The 24,673-nt window shown below is 36.6% G+C and overlaps 1 protein-coding gene across 3 annotated transcripts in view; it reads right to left on the bottom strand.

Annotated features, from left to right (window-relative positions):
- Nucleotides 1-24,673, bottom strand: part of SYT1 (synaptotagmin 1) — a 505,880-nt gene that overhangs the window by 77,144 nt on the left and 404,063 nt on the right. For all 3 annotated transcript variants that reach the window (XM_074325375.1, XM_074325377.1, XM_074325376.1), the window contains one exon: nt 12,328-12,445. In XM_074325375.1, the coding sequence (XP_074181476.1) occupies nt 12,328-12,445 (118 nt within the window). The remainder of the gene's footprint in view (nt 1-12,327; nt 12,446-24,673) is intronic.

Below are 24,673 nucleotides of genomic sequence, written 5' to 3' on the forward strand. Positions count from 1 at the left end.
GAAGAGGGCTGAAGGGCTGCAAAGTTGTGACCGTTTATATAGGCACTTTTCTTCTCGTTTTGGTGTTAGCATTATTTGTAAAGATTTGAGAATTTGTGAAGTTAAATGAAAGTTGGAATCTTGACCACTCAATTCCGCACCAACAATGGGCAATGAATGGTGACTTATACAGTGTCCAATTAAGTATTCATTAGCTGGGGCACCATTATTTGGAAAGACAAGTGGAGGTGGGGCGGGGGGTGGTTACACTGGGACCAGGCCCTGCCACTTCTAGCCAAATTAACATAGCAACAGCTGGTTCCATCTTGTGGTGTTTCATTTTAGAGCGAGGGAGCATTTGTCCAGCAACCAGGCACTAACTTCATAATTAGGATGACAGAGGCTCTATTCTTCCTCTTTATTCCTATTTATTGGCCTAACTAGCTGTGTTTGTCTTGGGTCTGTTATAAAAAAAAACCCCCCCAAAAAAAAACAAACAAAAAAAAACGGGTTGGAAAGGTGGTATCAGAAAATTCAAATAAATAACTTAGAGGTAGAAATATAGTAATTGAGAAACATACTGAGGTTCTTATGTCTTATAAAATATATTGAGTCTTGCGGCCAAATAGTAACAGAAGAGGGGAGCAGAATTTGCTGGTGAGCCTTAGCCTGTTCCTGTAGTATAAGTTCATCTAAGCTGATGACCGCTGTGTAAATAGTGGAGGTCCATTCTTTAAGCATGCACACACATGCAATAGTTAGCCATGTAGGAACATATTTTCTAGGAACCACGATGTGGTGAGAAAAATAGCTAATCAAGAACTGCCTCTTGCTTAGAAATAACCAACATGTATGTAGCGCTGTTAATGTACAGTTTCCACGGACATTACAGTAAGTCCTCACCAAACATTGCCAATCGGTTCTGTGACTTGAAGTGCAACGAAGTATAATGCAACCAATTTAACTACAGGCCCATTGATATAAACAAAAGTTAAGTTCCTACAGTGTCTCCTCAATGTTACAAGGGAGATGACAGTATCTGAGGACCTGCTGTACTTCTCCTACTAATGCAAGTGTTGTCATTAACACCCCGATAGATGAACAGACTGAGGATAAGAAAGGTTAAAGGCTTCAGACCCAGGTTTTCCAATGTCAGTCACTGTTTCTTTCCCAGTGCATCCTGCTGTCTCTCAGGAGAGGGTCTGTTTATGGCTGAGTTGCAACTCCACTGGAGGCCAAGGAGGCAAGGACAAATGCTGCCATTTTCAGATAGGTATTTATTATTAAGCTTTGCCCTGTAATAACTGCTAAATCATGCCTTAGGCATGCCTTTTGGCAAGGTCAGGGCACATATAAAGCATTTCCATAAAGTTAAATTCCTGTTGAGAGGCTTTTAAGGTTTTTATATTTTAATGAAGTTATTAAAATGAAAGTTCAGGCTTACATAATTCATAAGCATTCACTGCCTCTTCTAAAATCTCTGCCACTAAACTATTTTTAAAGTTTTTCAGTGAAATTCTTATATAAAACATGAATTGGCAACTTTTAGTATAAGCAGCTTTCAAATATTTAAGTAGTTTTGTAAAGTCTAGAAATTGAGAAATTCTCTTAAAAATGTTGGTTTTTACTTTTGTAAGGGAATGTATTTTTACATTGGCTCTAAGTGACTGTCACAGATATCCTCAATTTGCTATCAAAACAATGCTGCTGGATTGAGTGTTTTAATGGATTCAAACTCCTGAAAATATAGCCGATGAAAATCTACAAGCTAATGACCTGATTTTTTTTGGTCCTCTTTGCAATCAATTGCAGTTGTCTTTTTAAAGCAACACATTTTTAGGTTTTGAACTTAGGGTAATTGCATCTTACTTTAAAATTCTTTCTTAGAAGCATGATCAGACTGTGTAAATTTTACCTTTCAGCCTCAGGAGCCAATAGTAGAAGTAGCAGCAAGGAAATTTTAGGAACATTAAACAGAAATGGAAACTTCCCCCCATTGTTTTTCTTTCTCTTATTGACAGTAGGAGCTCTTTCTATTATAGAGATATTAATTCCTTATCTTCTTCCAGTCTGTTACTTTTAACTTCATTTATGGCATTTAATACTAATTTGGGAGGAACTGACATCTTTACTATATTCCTATCCAGGAGCACATTATTCTATTTATTTAGGTCTTGTTTGAAGTCCTTTGGTGCAATTAAATAGTTTTCCTCATAAAATTATATATTTATAAGGGATTTACTAAATATGTTATGATACTTGCAAACAAAGAGATGCTATGCAATGAGTGTAATAGGAATAGCATATCCATGTGTACTGGCCTGGAAGGATCTCTATTTATTGTAGTGAAAAACATTAGAGAATAATGTGTTGGATATGATCCCATTTTTGTAGAGTGCATATATATTTGTGTGTGTATAATTTATATAATGCAGAAAAGAAAATATGGATATAAAATTTCAAATTATTTCTTGAGACAATTAACTGTCTCTGAATGGGAAGGGATTAGAGGGACTAGTTTGGGGACTTAATTTTTTACCTCCCATATTAAAAATAAGTGGTGGGGTTATAGGTTATATTAACTTTATTTCTTAAGCTTTTATAAAAGTTTAAAACTAAAAGTCTAGGGAAATATTGTAAAAGCATTTTTCCCCTTAATTATGATATGAAAGTTCATAATATTATACACAAATGCCAGCTGTAAGATCAGTAGATAACTGTGAAACCTGAAAGATATATATATGTGTGTATATATATGTATATACATATATGTATATGTATATATATGTGTATATGTATATATATGTATATATGTGTATTAGTTCTGCAAGTATATTATCACTATGTATTATATATATGCAAGTATATTATCACTAAATATGCATTAGCAATTTTTGGTTCATGGGGGACCATTAATTACACTATCATATTGCCTGAAATTAGTAGTTTGGAATCTATGAATTTCTTAAGTTAATCAAGCATATTGCTTTTGTTTTGGGTAAAAGCAGTTTAATGTTGCCAAGAATATAAAATAATGTGCTTATTTCATATTGCTAAGTAAAAAAGTTAATTACCTAAGTAAAAACCTAATCATTTATTTGTAGAAAGAAATTTATAGGGAGCCACCTAGTTTTGCAGGGATCACTGAGAATGAAATATAGCAGTTAGGTTATTAGTAATTCACGAAGGCAACCAGCTGCTATGATCTCTTGACTTCCTTTTATAAGGAGTTAGTCTACAAAGCAAGTAAGATGCTGAATCATTACCTTATCTGTTCATGCTGGGCAAAAGATGTGACCAGGGGACCATTTTTGTCTTTATTTCTTTGCTGAAAAATATCTTTATGATTGTGAGGAATAGCTGTAGTAATGTCTACATTATTTCCTGGAGACAGTTACTACTAAAGGGGATGAGGGGGAATAAAAGAAGGAAGAAAAATCTGAAAATGACAGCTAAAATAAAGCAATAATTATATTTCTTAATTTTTACATTTTTTAATTTTTATTTTGTGTTAGCTATTGCTAGTGTAATAAGATTACTATATGGTGCCCAAAGAATTTCAGTAGGAAAAATTAAGTCAGATCAGATAGAAGATGAAGACAAAATAACCAGCTAAGCTGGCAGAATTTAAAAATTCCTAACTGGTTGTTTAGGCAGGGAACGTTGAGGGCTGTTCCCCTAACATGTTCCCCTAACATGTAACATGAGCATGCAAACATAGTTAGACACAATCCTTGCTCTCAGAGTGGCTCCTGGTGCCACAGTGAAGGAAGACTACGGAGAAGAGGAAAAGAGAGGGACACGTTTAAACCTAACAGACATTAGGAATAAGGGAATGAGGGACCAACTACAACCCAAATATCCTTTTGGAGGTGGAGGTGACTATAATAAAGTACGATTTTTTAAAAAAGATCATTTCTGATGTTTATTCCTTTGAGCATTGTTACAGTGTTTGAGACTCAATAGTATTTGCCATTGTCACCTGTTGTAGGTGACAGGAATCTTGTAACTTCATAAAAGGAAGAAAAAGATGGCATATGTATTTGCTATATATTTTTAATAGTTTTATTAGGAAAAAATCTTTATCAAATGTGGATAATATGGCTAATAACTCTTGAAAAGCCCACCCGATGTAGTTTTTAAAAAAACAGGAATAATTTGGGGCCTTAATTGTGCCAACACAATGATCTCTTAAAAAAAAAATTTGACTCTCCTTAGTCCTTTCCTGTATATGGAGTGGAGAGCAGAGGATAAAATGGTCAACTCAAGGATGGGAATGTAGCCCTTCTGGGTTGGATTTGTGAGAGATGCAGCTGTGGGGTCAGTTTCTGCTAGTTACCCATGGAACGGCATGGGGGCCCTATAAGACAGCACAAAATAAAGGTGTGGAGATGTCCCCTTTTAAGCAGATAGCTCAAAACAGACCCATACATGTATGTTCCGTTTCCTAGAGTAACCAGCTTTTACTCCCCAACTGGAAAGTAGCAAAAAAAGTTTGACAAAGAACTTTTGAGTAGAAAAGTGCCTTTGAGATCTTTCTGAATGGCCCTCCCTTTTATCTATGTGCTTTCAAACATCAAGGTCGCTTCTTAATTCTAGTATTGTGGTATGTGATAAACAGATTGGTATTACTCTAGCTCTGCCTTTCATGATTTTCAGACTTTAATCATTTCTCCGCTCAGCTTTCCTTTTCTAGACTACAAAGTCCCAATCTTAGCCTGTCCTCACACAGCCCCTTCATCCCTGTTTTAGCCGCTTTCCTCTCGCAGTTAGTCATCTAATACCATTATATCTTGCCTGAGGTGGGCAACCATAAATACATATACTCCATACATGGATGAGTTTTAGCTTTAGTCTTGGACAAAGGTAGGGCGTTTTCCCGCTCTTGTACATATTTACAAAATCTGTGACAACACCAAGCCACTTTGGTTGTAATAATACACTTTGTGAATGTCTTCCCTGGATTCTTCTGTGTGACCTTTTTCTTGGTTTATAATTGACCCTATTATTTATAGTCTAATTTTTTTCTTTCAATGTATTATTTCTAAACTTGCTCACACTGAAGTTCATCTGCCACATTTTGGCTTACTCAACCCAGCAAGATGTTTTACACTTATCCACTGAACTTGGCATTTCAATGGCCGAAAGCATTTGTCACCTTCTAAATTGGGAGTTTCATTTTGATGAGTAAAAATGCCTTAGCTCAGACCTCTTTGGTGCTCACTAGTTTCACTTGTCCATCTGTGGGTTTCTCTTGTCAACATTTTCCAGTTGAGCTCTATTTTCCTGGTACATTGTCAATTGAAGTTCCAGTTTCTTCAATTTTAATATTTAAACATCTAATTTTGACCCCACAGAGGGGTAGTAAGCTTTTGTACTATTACATCTACTGATCACCCCCTACCCCCACAATATCACACACACTGTCTTCCAGAGTCAGGCCTTGATAAAATTGAGTAGTAGATGCATTTTTTCTCTAATCTTTCTCTACCATCTAGTAGTCATTCAAATACCTTAGACCTGGACTTGCTTTCAAAATGTTCTGGCAACATCCTTTCACCTTTATCACTGATATCACTATACTGTTTTTGTGTTTCATCCTCTTTAGTATGCAAAGAATCGATCACTAAAATAACGTGCCAGTCTGTACACAGGGAGAAACTGAGGTGGTCCTTTCAGCCTGGAAATCTATTACATAATATTAATGTAATCTATTAATATCTGGTCTTATGGACTCATTGATCCCGTCTTTTCTAAGTAGCCAAAAACTAATCAAACAATCAACCAATTTATATTAATGGCTTTCATGATGGAATTTTAGTTTGGATTTAAAGGAATTTTGGAATGAGGCAGAATTTTTGGCCATCTCTCAAACTGTAACATGTAGTTAGCCATCTGCTCTCCAGGTTTCACCTGCTGAGAAAGGCTAAGGACTTAGATGTCGTATGTTTTATTCATGGAGTCTGAAGAGAGACTGTTTGGGTTGACACCCTAACTCTGCATGTATAATTCTGTGACCTTCGGAAGGTCAGTTTCCTCTCTGTGCTTCAGTTCCATGGATAAAATAGCATTAAAAATAGTACCTACCTCATAGTGTTGTAATGCGGATTAAATCAGTTAACGTACGTAAAACATTTAGGATGGTGTTCTGGCTCACCCTCCGCTGTGCAAGTGTCTGTTGTGACTTTTCCTTACATACCCAAGGACTGGCATGGTGCCCAGCTCAGAGGGTGTATTCAGATGATGTTTACTGAATGATTGGATACGTACCTTCCAGCTAAAGGACTTATTTAGGAGTTTTTGTGCTAACTGTTCTAACAAATTCATTGTAACCTATCACTCGTTTCTTTGGATTGCTGAAATAGCCCACACTCCGTATCTGCTCTTCTCATTTCCTTCAAACCACTATTAGTCCTTCAGACAGAACATTTCTATCCATCCTGTGGTAATTGTGCCTAGCTCTCAGCTTGCATTGGGCTTGGCTATACCCTTCTTAACCGCTCAGTTTCTAGGATGATCCAGTTTAAAGATTTGTCATTTGTTTTTAGATCAATTTATTCACATCTTAGGGATTCAGATTATTTTATCAGTATTGTAATTAAACATTTTGAAGTGTCACAGAATTTGATATTCTAACATTCAAGCCTAAAATCATGAGGAAGGCTTCTGACATCACAGCCAACTTATGCATATTCCTGTCTTGTTAGCTCAATAAGATGCCAGTTTATTTGCATATTATTGCTTGACCCTGATATCATGGCCAGTTCATTTGCATATCCATATCTAATTGGCTCATATAAGTTTTTGCTACTTTATTTATTGGCCCAGCTCCCAGACTAGTGGCTTTTAGCTCAAATCAATTGAATTTGGAGTGGTTTTCTTTGTCATGCTTTCAGCACTAATGGAAGGTACAGATAGGGTGGTGGTAACAAATGTATAAAAGAACCATCCAGTGCTTTTATCTTCTCTTTTAGTGGAAGAGACTGAAGAAAAAAAGACAGTAATTTAGACAAGTGGGCAAGGTATCTTTCAGTAAAGAGAATACTGGGCTGATGAAGGAAATGGAACTTCTTATAAAGAAAATTCCAGTGTCTAAGGCAAAGGATATATTCTGTATCACTGACCAAAAGAATTCTAACTTGGAATTTGTCTGACCTGAACCTCAGCTAAAACTATAAGGTAGCATTTAAGTCTCTAAAGTGTAGTTTTCTTTTTTTTAATTTAAGATATAATTGACATATAACGTTGTGTAAATTTAAGGTATCAAACATCTTGATTTGATAAGTTTATATATTGCAATATGATTACTCTCTGTACACTCTATAAAGTGTAGTTTTCAAACGTAAGATGCATAAGAATAACATGAGGCATTGTTTAAAATGTAATTTCTAGGTTTCTGCCACTAGATATTCAGTTATAGCTAAGACTGCAGTAGTCCCTGAAATCTTACATTTTAACATGGACCCTGGATGACTCTGATGTAGGTAGAATATTACATCCTTTTTTTTCTTTAAATATATTTTTTATTTTTCTATTATAGTTGACATATTAATTTCACATGTACAACATAGAGATTAGACATTTACATAACTTATGAAGTGATCACCCCTATGCATCTAGTACCCATCTGATACCACCTCCAGTTATCACAATATTGACTATATTCTTTATGCTATACTTTGCATCCCCATGACTTTTTTGTAACTACCAATTTGTACTTTTTAATCCCTTCTTTTTTACCCTTCCCTCCAACTTCCCTCCCATCTGGCTAGAGTATCGCATCTTGATAAATAATGCTTGAAAGAATGATTTGTCTCTGCTGATTCATGGTTTCTATGTGGAATCTAGTGGTTCCCTTAGGATGAATAAATTGTTCTTTTCCTAGATGACTTCAAACATTTAAATTGGCTATATTTCCCAAGTTATATTTCTAGGATGATAGAAATGAGAGAAGACAAACCCATGAACAACTTTTTTAAATTGCATCTTATAGAAAGGAGGGAATATGTGCGAGGGGAGGGGCTTGGATGGGTGGGCGGGCAAGGTCAGTGTTCTTGATTTCGGTCTCAGTGGCTAATCCATAGACTGGCAGTCGGACATATAGGGATGTTGACTCCTTTACTGCCATAAGTCCCCTTTTTTTTAATCCCTCCATCATCTTCCTCAAGTAGTTGCTGCCTTTTCTGAATCTCATTGCCCCGTCCTCCTTATTTTTTTTGGAGACTTAGATGCTTTGGAGGAATCTCTTCTATAGCCCTACTCTTTGCTTTTTATAGGACAAATCCCGCAGAGATAAGACAGGACTGATGATGGTCAAGAAGACTGGGGGTGGCGTTTGGGGCAGAAAGTAAAAGGGAGAAAGAAATGATGTGGGAGAACACTTAACCACATTTTCTCGAACCAGCTCTGGGGGGCATCTCTGACCTGATCCTGCCTCATCGCCACCTCTCTAGCTCCTTGATGTTTAGGAGGCTGCTGGAATAGATGCGTCTGATTTGAATCCCTTGACATCTTACTTGACACGCTTTTGTTGTTCTCTTCACAATTTAGGCAGTAGGGCTACACACTTTTTATCCTTGTTGATTTGCCATGGTTCCTAGCAGTACAAACACTTAGAAACATTTCAAAAGGACTTAGGTGCTAGCTTCAGGGAAAGGGAAATGGATTTGTTTGTGAGACTGCATTCTGTTTCATACTGGATCAAGCAAGAAGAGAAATCTTCTAGAAGCCATCAGTGAGGTAACAAAGTCAATTTATGATTCTGGGAAGAAAAGACAGGGAGTGCCAGGGAGCTGTTTGACTGGGAGTGTTCATAGGGATTTATACATGTGGAAATTTCTTCAGTCTTCAAGGATGTGTTGATTTCCAACAATCCTTGAGGCGTCCATTTCTAGCCTTAGTAACCCTGGGGACCCCATCTTGGTGTTTCAGCTCCAGGCAGAGGAGGCACCTTTAGTATCTATGTGCCAGACATGGATCAAGATGATTCAGGTACATTATCTAATGTCTCTAAGCTTCAATTTTCTGAGAATATTAGCTTCAGAAATTCATCACAGGTCTATCATGACAGCCACATGAATAAACCAAGATATTTCTAGAAAGGGGATTTTTAAATTGCAAAACAAGGAGGGTTGGGATTTGCATGGTTTGCTCCATGGATATATGATAGAGATAAAATCTTTGTGCAGTGCATTTTGAATTAACACAGTGGGAAAGAAATAAACAGTCTCTGTTGGAGAGTAGTAAGAAAAATTATTAAAAAAAATTCCATTTCTTATTTTCTTCAATTTTGTTGATTAATTCCATACCTTGCCTTAATCACAGATGGGTATGTGTAAAACATAGTCTACTGATATTATTTTGCCTGAATTGAGCAGCCAGTCCCATCAAACAAACAAATGAACTTTCTTTTTCCATTGAATCAAATAATTGGTTAAACTGTCCATTGGTTGTTTTTGCATTTTGCATATTTAACCCAAGATTTGATAAAGTTATTAATGGAAATAATTACAATAATATTTAGCAAGCACTTAGGTGTGTCAGAACCAGTGCTTTCATTCATTTTTTTTTATCACAGTAATCATAGAAACAAGGTTCTCTTATTACTTCCACTTTATAGATAATGCAATAAAGCTTAGAAAGCTTAAATAACTTGTCCAATGTCAAATTGCAAGTATTGGCAGTGTGGGGTTTAAACTTTGGCAAAACAACCCACATTGGTTCCAATTTCTGGCAAATATAATTCGACCTTTGAATTACCTGGAATAATCTCATTATATAATTTTGGTCTCGTAGGACATACATAGGTCAACTTACTTTGAGACAGACCATCCAAGTGCTTAAAGTTATTTTAATGGTAAGTAGGTTAAACAAATTTGAAATGCAAAACTTGTTTTTTCAGGCCATAGCTCCTTTGTAAATAATTCATTGTTCATTCAGCAGCTATGCTCAGTGCTACCACTCAGTGAGGGCATCGTGGGAATACAGATGCACATTCTAGTGAGAGAAGCATGATGTTTGAAGGATGCAAACTGCTATTGGCATTTAAAAAAGAGAAAGATTTGTTCTAGTGGGATGGATCAGAAAAGGCTTTATGGAGTCCCTACTCCTAAAATGTTCTCTCCCCCAGAGACCCCAAGGTTCCTTTTCAGAATGTTGTCAAAATGTTACCTACTCATGAGGCTTTCTCTGACTGTCCCATTTACCATGACTTCCCAGCATCCTTATCCTACTTCTGTGCGTTGCTTTCTCGGTGGCACTTTTTACCTCTTGGCATACTGTGTGCTTTTCTTATTTATTCACTTCCCACATTAAAATGTAAGCTGGATGAGGGCAGGGTTTTTTGCCTGTTTTGTTCACTGACGTAAACCTACCTTCAGAACAATGCCTAACATAAGGTAGGGGCACACTTGTTTAATCGATGGAGGAAGTAAGACTTAAGCTGGGCCTGAAGAATGGATAGGATTTAGCTAGTCATTATTGGAAGGAAGAGAATTCTAGGTGAAGATCATGACTTAAGCGAGGAATGGAGGCAGCGCTGAAGGGTATAATATAAACTGGGAGGCAGACCAGGGGAGTACTAGACACACGTGATGATGACATGGTTGACATTGAAGTTTGGAACCTGTGTGAGTGGGTACAAAGGGACATGTAATAGTATCTGGCTATTGGACTAAAGGAAAGGAAAAGGTCAAAGGTGTCTGAAGTCATACCTCAGCGTACTAAGTAGAAATCTGGGAGTGAACTGTTTTTGTGCTTAAACAGTTCTCAGAATTTTTTCACATGTAGTCACATGAAATACTCATTATGGCGTTATTTTTTTTTTTTAGGTTAAAATACATTGCATTTACTAGTGTTTAAATATATTGCATTTATGAAGTTTAAACGATTACATCTTTGGCCATTGGAAGCCTTTTTAAGGTTGCTCCTAAGTCTGACATGACACCACTAGTCTTTGGTAGCTTCCTTGCTTTCAGGTATGATGAGATGTTCTGGGCTTGTCTTGTATAGTTCCTGTGTCACACCTGGAATCTCCCATTTCTCTAATAAGCCCCAGGTTCTTTTAGTGAGAAATTCTATTTTCAAACCATATCTGGTGCTAGGGATGCTCATTACTAATTGATCAGTCTGTTTTAAGGTCTTTTCAGAGGACAGGGCTAGGAAAGGTATATGTGTAGAGACACTTATATACATATATGCATATATTCTACATCTTAGACACATTAAGTACTCTTCACATTTTTAGAGGAAAGTGTGCTCATTGCTTTAAATTTGTTCTTTATGCTATTAAGCAATAGAAGCAGTCAGCTATTAAATGAGGTCTTAGTGACTTGAAAGAATTAGTACAGCATCCTCAGGCAATTTACTTATAAAGAGAAATAAACTTAGGCACCAGAAGAATTTTGTTGACAAATTAGTGGTTCAGTAAGTAGAAACTCAGCTTTAGCATCTTTTAGCTGTTATGCTTTGGAATATAAAATCACCAGGCTGCATTTGGGTGACCTTTTGAAGTTCGCAATATTTTTATTAGAGAAAGCACTGCATAACCAGTAATGTTAGTTCTAGTGCCATGGCCACAAACAATGACAACCATAATCTGTTTATGATGACCTTGTGACATATCAAGAAAATGTCTCACACTGCAATAATTTAGTGGAAAATTAAATATAATTGATTTAATCGCACAGAGAAGAAAATAAAAAATTATATTCAACTATGGAAATGACAAGTCCTTGAGTTGACTTTGCTTTTGAACAAGAGTATGGTACTTATTTTTTTTTTTTTAAACGAAGGTGGGGTTGCATAGAACTTTAGGTCCAAGTCTTTTCCATCCCCAATATAAGCTGTAGAAAATAAATGCATCACCATGGGGACTTACCCTCAAACAGATTTTATTTGCTCACATATATTTCAAATGCAAAATCTTTAATAAAACAGTATTGTTAAAAACTATGCTAGGCCATCAAATACCTAAGTCTCAGATAAGCACTATTTTTTGTATCCTGGGTGAATTTTGACTAAAAAAGAACTCAACAAAATTATAATTGGTCATAGGCATTGCCTTTTTGAAGAGAAGCAGACATCTTCAGCCTTCAATGCTATAGAACTGACAACTGATCACTTGGCTATGAAGCAGGAAAATAGATTTCATTTTCTGTGCCAATTCCAATAAATTGAGAGTGGCTTCCTGGGGTGCTGTGTTGGGATACATTTTGAGATTGCTTCCAGCCTCCGTAGGAAAGAGAACTGTGATCAATTAAGCACTAGGGAGTCACAGCTTGTGTGCTATGCATTTGGTAACCATGAAGAAATAGCATTTAAAGAAAACAATAAACATCACAGACTTACCAGATAAGCCCCCTACATCCATCTTCTTCAGGTTCTTTGCCTCCAGAATGACAACCGTCAGTTTGCCAGCCGTAGGTACATAGCGAAGGGAGAAGCAGATATCACCCAATTTCTCTTGCTGTGAAATCCAATATGAAGGTTTAAGTAACTTTTCAGGTAAAGGTGAATATAGTTTGTACATATGCACTGTAAATTCCTCAGGAGGAGGATTATGACAGAATTTGAAAACTCTTAGGTTCGTTGTCGTTTATCCAGTGGTCTTTCATTTACCAAGGTATCATTAAGACTGACTGTAACCCTTTTCAGTTTATAAACAGCTCTTTTGTACTTTAACATTCGTCAAAATATATCCATAATTCAACAGTTCAGGAAATGAGCCCAAGATGACTTTCTTAGAATAAAATTTTCATAACTTTATTAAATACTTTTGAAAGGAGCCTAACACTTTTGTAGTAAAACCAACCCTACCTGCATTTTTGTCTCTTTGCATTTCAAATAGGATTATAATTAATACTTTAGATTTTGGGGAAAAAGACTTTTATTTGTGTTCCACTATATTCTATTTATTGACGACAAATTCTGACTTTTTAGTACATGAAAGGCAACAAAGTAAATTTTTGCACTTTCAGTTTTATTCATTTCAAGGGAGTTCTTTTTCCTTATCCTAATATTTGTAAAAATCTAAGTGGCAGTTTGGAAAACCCATACATAGTAATATAAAACAGAGCATCCCACAGTCCCTCATGTTATTTCACTGGTACCGTGTTTTAGGCCCAAAGCACATTCACCAGTCCTGTACTCAGGCATTTCTGAACAGATGAGTCAGTTTAAAATGATGGTATATAGAACTTTTATTTATTTATTTGTTTTTCAGAAAGGACTGCGATGGGTTCTCCGACCTTAAGTATCTTACTCTTTGGGATAACTAGTTAAGAACCATGGTATTAGAACTTTAGCATTCATATTTATACGCATGAGAGAGATGTGGTGGGAGATGCTGGAGACTCTAGACTGCTTTCTGACCCAGGAAATTAGGCATATGGTAAATGAGGGTTGGTTGCTTATTGCTCCCACCCCTCCTGCAAAAACAGGTTGACCTCTGAATCCAAAGAAGGTAATGGTTGTGTCAGACTTCTGCATAGACTTTTAATACAGGAATGACGCACAGAAGACCGTAGCCTAATGTCGTCTCATGTTCTACTCTTACTATGACTGTGTTTGGCCTTATCTATAACTTCACGTATGTTAAATGAGCCAGTGTCTCCACTGTGGAAATAACTGCCTAGATGTAATTTAACAATTTAAGGAAATGTAATTCCTTTTTTAGGGTACTCAGTATATCCACCTTTAAAGAAAGAAAAGGTAATCAATCACCTGTTCTATGATTTATCTATAGGTGAGAACTAATATATTCTGTGTGTGTGTGTGTGTGTGTGTGTGTGAGAGAGAGAGAGAGAGAGAGAGAGAGAGAAAACTCTTTTTCCTTAAATAATGCTTTTTTGAAAACATCACCATGTGAATTTATAGCCCCAATTCTCTCATTCCTTGAATGCTCATAGATCTTACCCATCTTATGTTACTAAGGACGTTCTTTTTTTGTCTTATTGTGCACATGTCTTAGTTTTCCTACATGACTGTAAACTCCTTAAAGACAGGGTCCTTGCCTGAATTCACTTTCTACACTATTCGAAAAAGCAAATAAATGGCAATTTTAGGTAATATCCCATTTTGAGTGATGTAGGTCATAACGCTTTTCCATTAGTATAGATAATAGTGACTTCTAACTTGCTAACTTCACCAGAAGTGCCTATTCACCCCTACAAATTAATTCACCCATCAGGAGAATCTAGTGGAATAAATTACTTTTCACAGTCTTTGAACACCAGAATGAGAGTCAATATCATAGAAATTAATACAAAGTGTAGACAAATTCATCTGAATATTATAAGAGAAATGTAAATGAACACAATTTCTGTTAAAAAAATGCTCATGAAGAGGAGGGTTCGTTTTGCAGGATTCTGTCTTTTCGCCACAATACTTTCCCTGGGGAACTCACTCTGTTGCAGAACCAGGTTATTGTAACAGTTCTAATTAGGCATTTTAGACATGACTGTTCTCTCTTAAATGACACTTCTCTTTGTGGCCTATCATTTAATTCCACAATTAATTTATGGGCATCTCAATTGTTTTAAACAAAGAAATGCCCCAACTTGCCTATCTTTTAGTATCTTTTTATTCAATCTGTGATGGATAGGGAATTTTAAGGTTTTACATAATATTTAGCTTTAGAAGAGAGCAATTATAGAGTTTGAAAAACACACCTCAAGTAGGAGAAATATGTAAAGTACCTGTAATTTTAAAGCTATGGGTTGGAGGAAGAATGAGTGTGTGAACAAGAAAATATGAGAGAAAGAGAAATATGAAAAAATACTTATTTTAGCACCCTTTACAGATCTACATTTACCTAATTTAGAAATTTGGACATGTAAAATTTCATTTGCTTATAAAATTATCATAATTGGTATGCTAAATTAAACATGTACTTTTTATATTAATCAATGGAAGTTACTTTTCAGTGTTTTAAAATAGTATTACTTCTGGATCTGTAAGCCATTTGAAAGCTAGTCACTGTTTTTTTCTGGAATTTGTGTCTTTTATGGCATCAGGCAGATAGGGAAAAACTAATTTTCTAGAAAGATGCGAGGAACCTATTCAATTCATATGAACCTTTATCTTGTTCATTACATTTTCTGCGTTGTAACTACCTAAGGTATAAGTATATGCTTTCTCTAATTCTTTAAAAATCAGCTTTAATAATTTTCTAAAATGAAAAGTTTGAGAATGGGACAACTTTCTTCCATTACATGCTAAATCTGTCCTCGATTCATTGGTTTAGGACATTTGATTAGATGGTGATGCACTAGAGTATGGTTTTAGCATGTGGAAGTTTTACTGTATCTTTTGTCATCTACATAGAAGGATTAGAATGATCTGAAAGTTTTTTTGTTTTTGTTTTTTTAATTTGCTCTTTCCTTTTGTGTCTGGTTTATTTCACTCAGCATAAAATTCTCAGGGCTGACTGACATTATAGCCTGCGTCAGAATTTTCCTTGTTTTTAAGGCTGAATAGTGTTCCATTGTGTGGATGGACCACATTTATTTATCCATTCATCCTCAGAACGATCTGAAAGTTTTATGTGGAGAGTTTCACATCAAACTCTTATTTCATAATTTTCACATGTCAGTTTGGAAGAAATTTGATTGGATAATAATATAAAGATTTAGTATTAAACATTTTATCTATCACTCTAAAGTTCTAGAAACGAAGATTTTCTAAATTTTAAAAACCTTTTCCTTTAGTGGGGTTATGGCAATGGGAAACGAAAGTAGTTCTTGGAAAATTTATGTAGGAAGATGATACCCAAATCTGCATGTCAGATCTGTACTGCTCCTTGGTAATTCTGTCTAGTTTTCTCCATAACAGCCCTGTGAAGTAGATACTGTTATGTCCGTTTTATAAATGAAGACTTTAAGACTCAAAGGTTACTAAGGTTACATAGGTTTCTCAGTGTGGAACTGAATGAAGCAAGGTCCTTTGACTCAAAATCAAAGTTTTGAGTTTTGAGTTTTTTTTTACTGTCAGATTGGAATGACTAATATTTCAACTGACCACCCACATGGATATTCCATTTTCAATGCCACGTTAGCCCTATCATAAAACTAGAAATGAAAACATTTCTGGAAATGTAGATTTTGTAAGATAATTCAAAGACCCTGTAGAGTTGCAGCTGACAGATGAGCACTTTTGCTGGTGTGATTATCTCATGAAGGGGCCTTATTACTATTAGGAATTTCAAATTTATGTATAATTTATTTTAGCCAATTGCCTTGATAGCTAGGTGGAAACTGCCAGTTAGTGTTAGAAAGCTCCAACTGTGAGATTCGGAGAAATTAACCTGCTTTTTTACAATATGGAGCTGACAATCAGAAAGCACCTTTGTTCTGAGCTGCTTGATAATTCCATTATTTTTTTTTCAAGCAGCCACTAAATAGAGTAGACAGAAATTAATGATTTAATAGACGACTACAGCAATACCATTCCTTTTTGAAAAGCACATAGGTATTAGAACAGAGGTCATATCTAATGGATAAATAAAAGTTTGATTTAAAATGAATATTTATATGATGGTTTCTATAACACCATGCATTGTTTTATATATAAAAAGAGGGGTTCACTTAATGACCTTTGCAAATGGGGCTAAGTTCACATGCTTGGTGGAAATGCTGTACTTTTGAATGAGTTTTAAACAGGTACCTGAATTGACTTAATGCTGTGACATTTTAAAAGGACATATTCTATTTATGTTAATCTTAGGATTTTTCTGTTTTAAATTGGCAATAGATTTTCGGAGTAGAGGATTTTTCTCTGAGGTTGGGAATCTATTAAGAGGTGACAAATAAACAAATGGCAATCCAATAACCTATCAAAATAAAATCCCGACTATGCATATTCTCTATTTGTGAAAAAAAAAACAAAACAAAACACAAAAACCTAACATGTTTTTTATTTATAAGACAGACAAGGTCAGGTTTTTAATTTTAATAACAGAATGGTGTTAAATATGTCCTTTGTGTGGTAGTATCTTTGAAATTCATTTTATTCCCACAACTACTCTCATATCCCTGAAGTATCTGCCAAATCGGTATTTACATCTAATGGTCCAGATGGTCACAGTGTGAAATGTTGCTGTGGATGTACCCAAGCAAAAAAGACTGACTCTGGCCTAATGCACACATTAGGCCAGAGCATACAGTAAGTTGTTCAGGTGAAGGAGACAGCATGTTATGTCTTTGAATAAGTATTTTGTGAGGATACTCTATAATCCATTCACTTTGTATTCATTCCATTGTTCATTCATTTCTCATTAAACATATATTTAGTTTCACCAGGGACTCTACCATGTTCTAGTCTAGGCTCCCTCTATACCTAGTGAATAAGATGATTTTAAGAAGTTCGGAATATAGAGGAGAGACAGATTTAGATAAAGAAACACAATATAATGTGTTCCCTGAACCATATAAGTGGCACAAATGCTATGGGAGCAAAGTAGAGAAGGTTGAAACTTTGCTGGGTCTAGTAATCAGACTGACGAAAGGAGGCCAGTAGTTGGAGATTTATATCCCCGATAGACATTATCAATTTCATCAGCCACGCCAGATGCATATTCTTTGTAAAACTAATGTGCTTGCCATGCAAATGTAGCTTTGAGACAAATCTCGGGCTCTCCCCTTTTAACCAGAACTAGTGTGTATATGGGTGGGTGGGTGGGGGGGGTAGGTGACATATAAGTGTCCTGGAAGAGCTGGTACCTGAGCTGAGATGTGAAGATTCAGCAGGAAGAGTCAATGTGAGCCCCATGAAGAAGAGGGCAAGAATGTTCTAGGCACAGGAATGCACATGCAAAGTCCCTAAACGCTTAAACCAAGTTATTTTGTATAAGTGTAAAATTTACCTAATTTAATTAAAGGGGGACTTCTATTTGATTTAGAGCTTCAGAATTTCTTCATGATATTTTTAATGTCTATTTTGATTGTTATACACCTGTAGTCCTATTAGAAATAATATTTAACAACAGAAAAATGGATAATCTGAAATGATCAAAATAAGAATGATGAAAACAGAAAATCAAAATGCCTATTAATAGTAAGAGGAAAGTGCAGAACAGAGTGACGGGAAGAGCACTGGACAGAAGCATGGGCATTAACTCACTGTTTGTTCATAAAACAGTGAATATTAATTGGGATATTTATGAACAGGATATTTATTGGGCACTTCCTATGTGCCAGGCGCTGTTCTAGACACTGGGACACAATAAAGCATACAAACCCAATGAACCAAATAAGGAAAGCAAAATGTCAGGCAAAGTAAGGTATTTAGAAGAGTGCCTGGCACATCAAATGTACTATAGGAGTGTTTGCTACATCCATCTTAGTAAGCCAAATGTTTTTTCAGGTCTCATTAACCTGAACTCTCAGCAGAATTTGTTGACTTCCCTCTCTTCCTTGGATTGTCTAATACAGTGCTTTCTTGATTTATCTGCCTCTGGCCACCCATTCTTCGTCTCCTTTCCCAAGATTTAGTCCTAGTCCATTTCTTTCCTTCGTAAACTAATATTATCCCAGTCTACAGCTTTAATTACAATCTAGAAGGGATTCCAAAATTTGTATCTTCAGTTAAGACCTTTTATCTGTGCTCCAGACTTATACATCCAACTGCCCATCATGTCCACATTAAAATATTTCATACACATTTTAGAGCCAAAAACTGAATTGACGATCTTTCTCACAAACTGGTTCATTCTATTTCAGTGATTGGTACCAGCCTCCAATTAGTACTCAAACCAGAAAACTGGGCATTATCATTGACCTTTGACTTCATTAGAGTTATGATTTAATCTATTAGTAATTTCTCAAGTGGGTTTACTTGTTTCTGTCCCTAACAAATAAATCTCTAATATTCCAATATTAGACTACTTACCACCCTAATCCAATAATCTGTTATCTGCATTATTCCAATAATCTCTTAATCTCCTTGAATTTACTCTTAAAATACAGTGGTTAGAGTCACCTTTTTCATAACAAATACAATCCTCAAGTAGGTCTTCTGTCTGTCTTGGGATAAAGAGCCACGTCTTTACCATCAGTTATGATAGTCTCCAAGGTCTGGTACCTGCTTACTCCTTATCCTCATCTTATGCTGCTTTCCCCTCTGTGCTCCAATCATATCAGTGTTTTTTTTTCATATCATTAAATATGTCATGTGAATTGTACTCATCTTTCAGGCCTCACCTCAAAGTTCACTTATTTGGAGAACACTTACCTGACTTACCAGACTAAATAAGGCCCTTTTATATATTTAGTGGCTCCCTGAACTCTTCCTTTGAGATATTGGTTATAGTAATCATGTGTTATAATCACGTACAGTAACTGTAGCCATGTGACGCAGGCATGTATTGATTTGTGTGATGAGTGGATTGTATCTCACGTCTATGAATTTGATCATGTTTGTATGGTACCTTGTCTTCTATGTGCATAGTACCAGGCACATAGGAGATGATTAGTACACTTTCATTGAGTCAAAGAATGAATGCTCACTCTGGCAGAAACTACTAGCGAGAAGTGATGTGCACCACTCCCCCAAACTCCTTCCTATGATCTTTTTCTCTCTCCTACGGCAGACAATGACTTTGGAATCCACATACTGAAGATGGCAGAGGTTCAATCAGCCAGATTTCTGAATGGTTCCGGTAGGAAAGCAGAGCCCTACCTGCCAATGTGGTACCACCTTGTACTGTTGAGTGAGCAAGAAATAAGTTTCTCTTTGGCCGAATCATCACATGTTTGGGTCTATTTGTTACTGTAACCTAGCCTGACAATAATACAAATAAATGAATGAATTCTAAATGGTGTTTCCAAAAGTACTATTACTGATTCATTTCATTTCATTTTGTGTGGTTTATAGAAAACGAGCAACACTTAGTTTTATACTTCATTAATTCAGCTTATTAAGCCCTTATATTGTGTTTTCAATGTCAGTCATGGTGCAAGGTACTGGGAACAGGGATCATTAAAACTTGTTCTTGCTAGTAAGAAACTTATTCTGTGCTGGGGAGAGCAGGCATAAAAACAAAACTTCAACATAAAATGGTAAGTGCCATTATAGAAACATATATTATGAAGGAGCGTTAGGGAGAAGGTAGAGGAATTTGTTGTACTTAATTTCATATTAGGTGAGTTTTGAGTGCAGGTAGGGGAATGTGAACAGAATGCGGACTGGAAAGTGAGTCCCAGAAATTTTTTTGTCAAGACTCCTCATGCTGTAGCATGCCGTGGTGCCTGAAATTCCACCCTTCATTCCCTTCACTAAAGCTCTACATCTCTAGGAGTCCTTTAAAATAATATGGAATACTGTTTTGCCCCCTAGTGGATGACATGGCAAGCCATCATGGTATTAAATTTTAGTTGACAAGTTTCTTGGGTTATGGAAGATTTATCTTGAATGGAGATGGGCAAAAATGGGGAAGATGGTGTGTATAGACCCCCATAGTTTGGGATGCTGCTTTTAGTTAGTAGAGGGCTTTAATAGGATCCTGGTAAATGACCAATTTTATGAGGACATGTGAAGAGGAGAGAGGGAAATAATGGAGAACAATTTGTGGAAGGTATCCAAAGACAAACCTTTACCAAGTTGCTTTGTCCAGTTAACATTCTTCCTCTATCAACTACATGTCCTTGATTTTCTGTCCTAGAATTTGAAATACTCTGTTTTCTTGTCCTCATGTGACTTTGAGGCTCTGAGGTAAAGGGGCCTCTTCCAAATAGTTATTTGGATTATGGGAAACTGTGTTATCTTCTTGTGGATACCAAGTAATTTTGAAATATGGGTAACACATATTTCTAAATAAAAATGTAGATTCGACTTATGCAGATGTAAAGGAAACATTGTAAAGAAATATTATGTCCAAAGGTGGGTCATTGATCCTGTAGCATTCATGACAAATGATGCCAAATAATCCTTGAAAGGCATTGTTTGGCACTTTGAACCCTGAGAAGTGTCATCTCTAGTGCACAAGATGTACATTTGAATGAATTCCACATACACTTACTGATAGAGCAGCATTAAATTTTTACTCATCAAGCCAACAACTGCAAAGAGTTTATAGCCTGACCTTCTGTCACTCTGTAGCATCCTAACTAAATTGAGAGCAAACTATGGGGGAATAGGGTTTTGAAAGAGAACTCAGAAGCCAGGGTGCTGTTCTTTCTAGAGAATACATTTCTCTTTTTAGGATTGGGATGATGGTGACCAAGAGGGAATTGGGAGAGAATGGAGATGTCACAGAATTAGGAGATGTCATTGCCCCAGGAAGATTCTTTTTCTCCACAGGGAGGGCTGGGTAAAAAGAGGAGAGGGTGACTGCTCAGCAGACCTGAGTTCTGCCACTAACCAGCTCATGGGGGGCATCGTAAGCAAGTTCTTCCTGTACCATTAAAACAGATAATTAATACCTGCTTCATCATTATGTGAGGATTACACGAGACCCTTCTGTGAACCAAAGGGAGCTCAAAATCATGGAGTAAAAACCCAAAAAGAAGGTGATAAAGAGAGGATGGTATAGACTTAGGCAAGTCACACAGAAGCTGGTAAGGAGAGAAGGGCTACTAAAAAGCAAGGCTATGGAGTTCAGAGAGGCCAACGCAGCTTCTCCACTCTGGTTTCATTTGGTCATGGGTTCTGTCCATTGCAAATAAGAGTCTTGGAAAAAGAGAAAAAACAGGAAACAACAACAACAACAAAATCCCTGAAGAGTTGGAGTTCGGGAGGCAAGGCAGTGGGAAAACAGGGAAAGGGATAGAGGGGGAGAAAAGAAACTTGAGGAGGAAAGTAAAGGAGAAGCTCGTTTGTCTATTTATCTTCTATTAGAAAGAGGACAGAAGGAAGAGAGAAGGTAAGGAAAATAAAAAACTCGGAATGGTGAGGAAAGCAGTGGGAGGATTTTGAAAAAGGTCTTTCTGTGGATTCACTTCATAAGGATGAGAGCTGTTGCCTAGTGAGGGACTATGTGGTGGGACCCTAATTATTAGTTCAATTGGGAAGAACTCAGGAGACGTATTTTCAGTAATTCAAATCCACAGAAATAAAGAGTTTGATGTGAACCTCAGATGACAGAGAAAATGGATATATTTCGTAGACTCTAACGGAAGGAAAAGCACCAGGCACTGTGGTGATTTCCCCAAGCTAAAGCTAAAGACTGTTAGTTCTCTTCAGGACTGAAACAGGGGATATAGGTCATAAAGCAATTTCATTGAAAAAAAAAAAAAAAGAATACTACAATGTGCTGAAGTTCCATTAACAGCGGTAGAGAGATTTGGCATTAGGCTAGGGAAATGGAGAAGTGTGAAATAAAAAACGTTTGAGAGGCGCAGGGGCACTCTACATTCTGGTTGTTTTTAATCCAGATCAGAGATGCCTTCTGGCTGCTGTTGAAACAGCCAGCAATGTCCTTTATATGTGTGTCAACAAATCATATGAGCAGAAAGAACAAGAAAGGAAGGAATATATTTGTGGGGAGATGGCCACTTGAAAAGGTTGCCATTGGGTACTCTTGGGGTTGATGGAGGAAATAACAATTGATCAAATGGAAGAAAATATTAGTGTTACATGTTACATATTATTTATAATTCTTCAAAAATGGATTTGAAGGTACAGCCGAAATTTAGATAAGCTTGTCAGAGAGAGGAAGAACAAGATAAAAATGCCTGGAGAAGATGGCTCTTGCAGAGGAAAGGAAAACCACTACCCAAGAAGAGAAGCGTATGTTTGAAGTCCAGAGAGGAATAAAGAAAGGATTGGGAATAAAGAAGAGTCCCTAGAGAACCTAATGCAAGGAAAGGCCACAAAAGACAAAAATAACAGGTTTTCTATAGATGAGATCCAAGTTCGGGGGCGGGGGGGGGAGAATACAGGAGAGTATGAGGCAAGAGGAGGGATTAGATCCCAGAAAGAAAGCAGATAGTCAATTGCATCACAGTAAGACTAGAAAACGGGCTAATTTATAGGGATTTGGAGGCCTAAGAAAACCACATAGCTATAGAGAAAGCACTGCTTGCGGTAGGACTACGTAATATAAAAGACAGAGTGCCACGATTTGGAAGCACAATGAGATTTTGCAATAAAATATAAGTACTTTACAGTAAGAGGGAAATTTATACTCTTGAAGGGGTTAACTTGGGGTTCTTGCTACTCATCAGTAGAGGAAGAACACCACACAGAGGGGGAAATGGATAGTTGGAGAGGGAGACCCTGGGTTAGATGTGCGAGCGTGAGTCTGTAGTGGGAAAGAAAGAGACCAGCTTTGTTAATGTTCCTGGCTCTCCTAATCTTCAGGAGCAAGAACAGTTAAGATGGCAGAAATGGGAGGATCCAGACTAAACATGACTGCCCTTCTGACAGACTTGGAAAGGGTGGTTTCACTTGAAAAGATTTTTGAAAATATACAGCGCAACCTATGAAGATGCTACCAGAGTAGAGGATAAAGGCCGTGGACATAAGAAGGAAAATGGTGAAAGTATTATACAAAGAATTATCGAAGGAGATGTACATTTATACAGCAGAAACATTACTATGTGAAAACACATTTATTTGGGGTTGCAAGAAATAGAACAAGGAGAACTACTACTTGCATGTTTTTGATTGCACCATACTGTCTTGTGGCTTCTAAATTTTAAACATGCTGCTTCCTTTGCCTGGTATAACCTCCCTTTGTTTTTCTCTTGGACTCTTACTTATTTCTCGTGTGCCATCTCAACTGAGTCTTTCCCTGACCATTCTCATGAGAGTTTGACCCTTCTTTCCTCTTTGTGTTTCCATGGCACCTTTCCAAACTCTTAGTATTCGTATAGTGTTTGTATAGTGTTACCCTCTAGATGTCTGTTCACCTATATCTCTCTTTCATTAAACAAGGCCTATATTTTAATCAGCTTTCCCTAACCCCACATCTGCCCTATGGCTAAAGGTCAATATAAAGTTACAGGTCAAGAGACACCATGTCTTACTGTATGAAAGACATAGGACAGAGGAAAAATGGCAATTCTTAGTTTTTGTGCAGTAGTAAGAAAAGTTTGGCATTCGTTGGTCAAGACTATGGGGAAAAGTCATCTGCGATAAGGATTTTGGGTTAAATGACAGAAATCATAAGTTCTGCCTTCTGAGAGGCTCACAGCAGAGTAAAGGAGGAAACATCTGGTTCTTTGTTAGGTTCCTGCCTCGTAGGCCGGAAGCACCCCTATAAAGAGGAGGAGAAAAAAAAGACTATGAGGAAGAAAAAGAAAATCTATGCTCTATGAACTAGTGATAGAAAAAACAACAACTGTGTCTAGCACAAAGCTGATAATGAAATTTTCTTTAGAGTTAAGATATCATATATACGTATATTTTATTCAAAGCAAAAAGAAAGGAAGTAGGATTTTGGGGATCAAGTTTTGTGGGAGAGTAGACATGGCAAGGACAATGTATACAGATCATTGGGAGAACAGACAGGATAAAAATACAAAAGCGGCAAAGAGAAACCAATAATGACTTGGGAGGACTGAATAGGTTTTAAAAATGATATATGAGTAACATTGGGAACAGACGCTGTTTGATGATTGGAGAGAAATTGAAATTAGATTTATATATAATCAACTACTTTTTATAATAAAGAAATGGTGAGGATAAAATGAAATCAAAGGTAGACAAGAGCTTTATAATACTAAATCTGTTCTGTACATGAAAGGTACTAATATTT

The sequence above is a fragment of the Rhinolophus sinicus genome, linkage group LG02, assembly GCF_036562045.2.
Source record: "Rhinolophus sinicus isolate RSC01 linkage group LG02, ASM3656204v1, whole genome shotgun sequence".
NCBI classification, from domain to species: Eukaryota; Metazoa; Chordata; class Mammalia; order Chiroptera; family Rhinolophidae; genus Rhinolophus; species Rhinolophus sinicus.